Here is a 3,123-nt window from a genome sequence, read left to right as displayed (position 1 = left end):
TTTTTTTTTTTTTTTTTTTTTTTGGTTAAATTAATATTAATAAAATTTATATATATATATATAATGCACAATTTATAGGACATTTGGGCAGATAGACCACAAGAACCAGAAATTAAATCAATTTTAAGAGAGGTACACAATTTGTTTAATTCAAATTTCAATCATAACAATTATTCTTTCTTTATTTTCAATATGCCTATAATTATTTTAGCCTCCACAAAGAACTCTCATGTATTTATCACGGACAGAGTACATAGTACCGGAAGTACATACATATGTGCGTCATTAATTTAAAATTTAAAATTATAACACGCTCTTGTTGTTTATATTCATTATATTCACTATTCAAACATTTTTTAGGATACTTGGAAATCAAATTTAATCGAAATAAACGACAAATCCGAAACTTTGAAACAAAAATCGGAATCGCCTTTAATTGATGCGATTAATAAAGTAGAGGTAGAATAGTAATAATATAATCATTATATATCTGTCCACTTTTTTCTTGCTGGAACTAAAATAAAAAGTATATTCTTTTTTAGGAGAAAGTTGAACCGAAATTAAAAAAAACTCGTAAGAAAGTTGGAACAGGCAAGGTACACATATATAACATTCATTTATACATACATACATACATATATACATGCATAAGATATAACATTATCACATAACATATCACAACATATAGTTCAACTACAATTATTATTTTGATCGTTTTAGAAAGAAGACGCGAAACCAAAATCTTCTCGCAAACTTGACGAAGCGAGCAAGGTATTATTTTATTTTTTTTATTATTTTTTTTAAAACAATTTAACGCTATTCGAACACGCGATATATTACATTTGTCCTTTTTTTTTTATAATTTTTTTCCTCCATTTACAATTTTAGAAAAAGGAACCACTTACAAGACGTAGATCATCGACAAAGTCTACAGAAGGGTCTAAGGTACAGGGAATAAAGAGCACGATAATTTACAATAAATCACGAATTTGTTACAGTTCTTCTATTTGTTTATTTTATATTTTTTATTTATTATACTCGTTTTATTTACTCGTATGAATATTATTCAGGATGAAGAACCTACGTCAGATTCTAAAGAAAGGGATAATATTTCCAATGGAACTAAGGTACTTGCACAAACGTGTTTCTTATCAACCTTTGTTAACATTGTTTTTCATTAACGTAAAAAATTAAGTTGGCGAAATAAATTTTATCGTTTCTCTACTTTTTTTTTTTTAGAAGGATGAAGTCGTCGCTAAAGCTAAAACTGTTGGAAAGGAAGAAAAGAAGGTACAGAATGAGCATAATTTTATTACACGTGTAATTTACATGCTGTACACATACTTTACGTTAAAAACGAACAACATCAAATATTAGGTTAAGTTCACTTTCATTTATTTTAGGAGGAACTCAAACCCACACTCAAAGTAGAAGAATCTAAGGTACATAAAAACGAATACAACACATTATTTATCGATATTTTCACGTACAGCACAAAAACTTCACACGACACAATTCATTTTTAGATACAAGAACCCTCAAAACCAAAAACTCTCGGTAAACCCGAGGAGACCAAGGTACATTTTTCGCCTATCACTTGTTCTTATTTTGGTAGTAATTCTATTAGTAACAAACATTTTGAACACAAGATTATTATTCACTTTTAGGAACCTATCGCGAAATCCAAAACACCCGTTGATAAACCCGAAGAGGTGAAGGTACACAACACTACACTAAAGATTATTTTTTTTCCTGCATTTTATAACATAAAACACAATCCTTAACATATTTATCTTTTTAGAAGAAGGAACCTGTCCCACTTAAGACACTTGCTAAACCCGAGGAGCCTAAGGTACATAAGATGGTGTCCTTTTCTTAGTTAGATACCACAATTTTTATATACATCCAAAATACAATCCTATATAGCTACACAATTGAAAATTTTTATATACATCCAAAATACAATCCTATATAGCTACACAATTGAAAATTTTTATATACATCCAAAATACAATCCTATATAGCTACACAATTGAAAATTTTTTTTAGAAAGAGGAACCTGTTCCAAAAGCTAAAACCACACTTACTAAACCCGAGGAGCCTAAGGTATATAAGATAATGTCCTTTTTTTCTTAGTTAGATACCACAATTTTTATATACATCCAAAATACAAAACTATATAGCTACACAATTGAAAATTTTTTTTAGAAAGAGGAACCTGTTCCAAAAGACAAAACCACACTTACTAAACCCGAGGAGCCTAAGGTATATAAGATAATGTCCTTTTTTTCTTAGTTAGATACCACAATTTTTATATACATCCAAAATACAATCCTATATAGCTACACAATTGATCATTTTTTTTTAAAAGGAGGAACCTGCTTTAAAACCCAAAACCACACTTGCTAAATCCAAGGAAGTTAAGGTACATAATATGGTGCCCCTTTTTTTCTTAGTTAGATACACACAATTTTTATAAAAACATGATCCTAAATAGCCACACAATTCATGATTTTATTTTTAGAAAGAGGAACCTGCTCCAAAACCTAAGACTACACTTGCTAAACCTGAGGAGCTTAAGGTATACAAGATGGCGCCTTTTTTTTCTTAGTTAGATACACACAATTTTTACATACGTCCAAAACACAATCCTACATAGCCATACAATTCATGATTTTATTTTTAGAAGGAGGAACCTGCTCCAAAACCTAAAACTACACTTGTTAAACCCGAGGAGCCTAAGGTACATAATATGGCGCCCCTTTTTTTCTTAGTTAGATATTGAAATTTTTATATACATCCAAAACACGATCCTACATAGCCACACAATTTATAATTTTTTTTAGAAAGAGGAACCTGCTTTAAAACCCAAAACCACACTTGCTAAACCCGAGGAAGCTAAGGTACATAAATTGGCGCCCCTTTTTTTCTTAGTTAGATACTAAAATTTTTATATACATCCAAAATAGCACACATAAAACCCATAATCCTAAGTAGTCATACATTCATAATATTTTTTTTTAGAAGGAAGAATCTGTTCCAAAATCTAAGACCACACTTACTAAACCTGCAGAGGCTAAGGTACATAAGATTATATCCCTTTTTTTCTTAGTTAGATACCAC

At 29.8% G+C, this 3,123-nt stretch overlaps 1 protein-coding gene across 1 annotated transcript in view; it reads left to right on the top strand.

Moving 5' to 3' along the window:
- The window catches only part of LOC102673865 (twitchin), a 74,242-nt gene that overhangs the window by 19,567 nt on the left and 51,552 nt on the right, over window positions 1–3,123 (top strand). Inside the window, 18 exon segments of the mRNA XM_031511717.1 lie at window positions 92–132; window positions 212–277; window positions 361–459; window positions 543–596; window positions 721–771; window positions 889–945; window positions 1,071–1,127; window positions 1,240–1,290; window positions 1,404–1,442; window positions 1,527–1,577; window positions 1,668–1,718; window positions 1,802–1,852; window positions 2,050–2,106; window positions 2,369–2,425; window positions 2,525–2,581; window positions 2,687–2,743; window positions 2,847–2,903; window positions 3,025–3,081. Of these exon segments, the coding sequence (XP_031367577.1) occupies window positions 92–132; window positions 212–277; window positions 361–459; window positions 543–596; window positions 721–771; window positions 889–945; window positions 1,071–1,127; window positions 1,240–1,290; window positions 1,404–1,442; window positions 1,527–1,577; window positions 1,668–1,718; window positions 1,802–1,852; window positions 2,050–2,106; window positions 2,369–2,425; window positions 2,525–2,581; window positions 2,687–2,743; window positions 2,847–2,903; window positions 3,025–3,081 (1,010 nt within the window).

This window comes from Apis dorsata, unplaced genomic scaffold (assembly GCF_000469605.1).
Source record: "Apis dorsata unplaced genomic scaffold, Apis dorsata 1.3 scaffold_344, whole genome shotgun sequence".
Lineage (NCBI taxonomy): Eukaryota > Metazoa > Arthropoda > Insecta > Hymenoptera > Apidae > Apis > Apis dorsata.
This window is presented reverse-complemented; position numbering and strand designations above follow the sequence as displayed.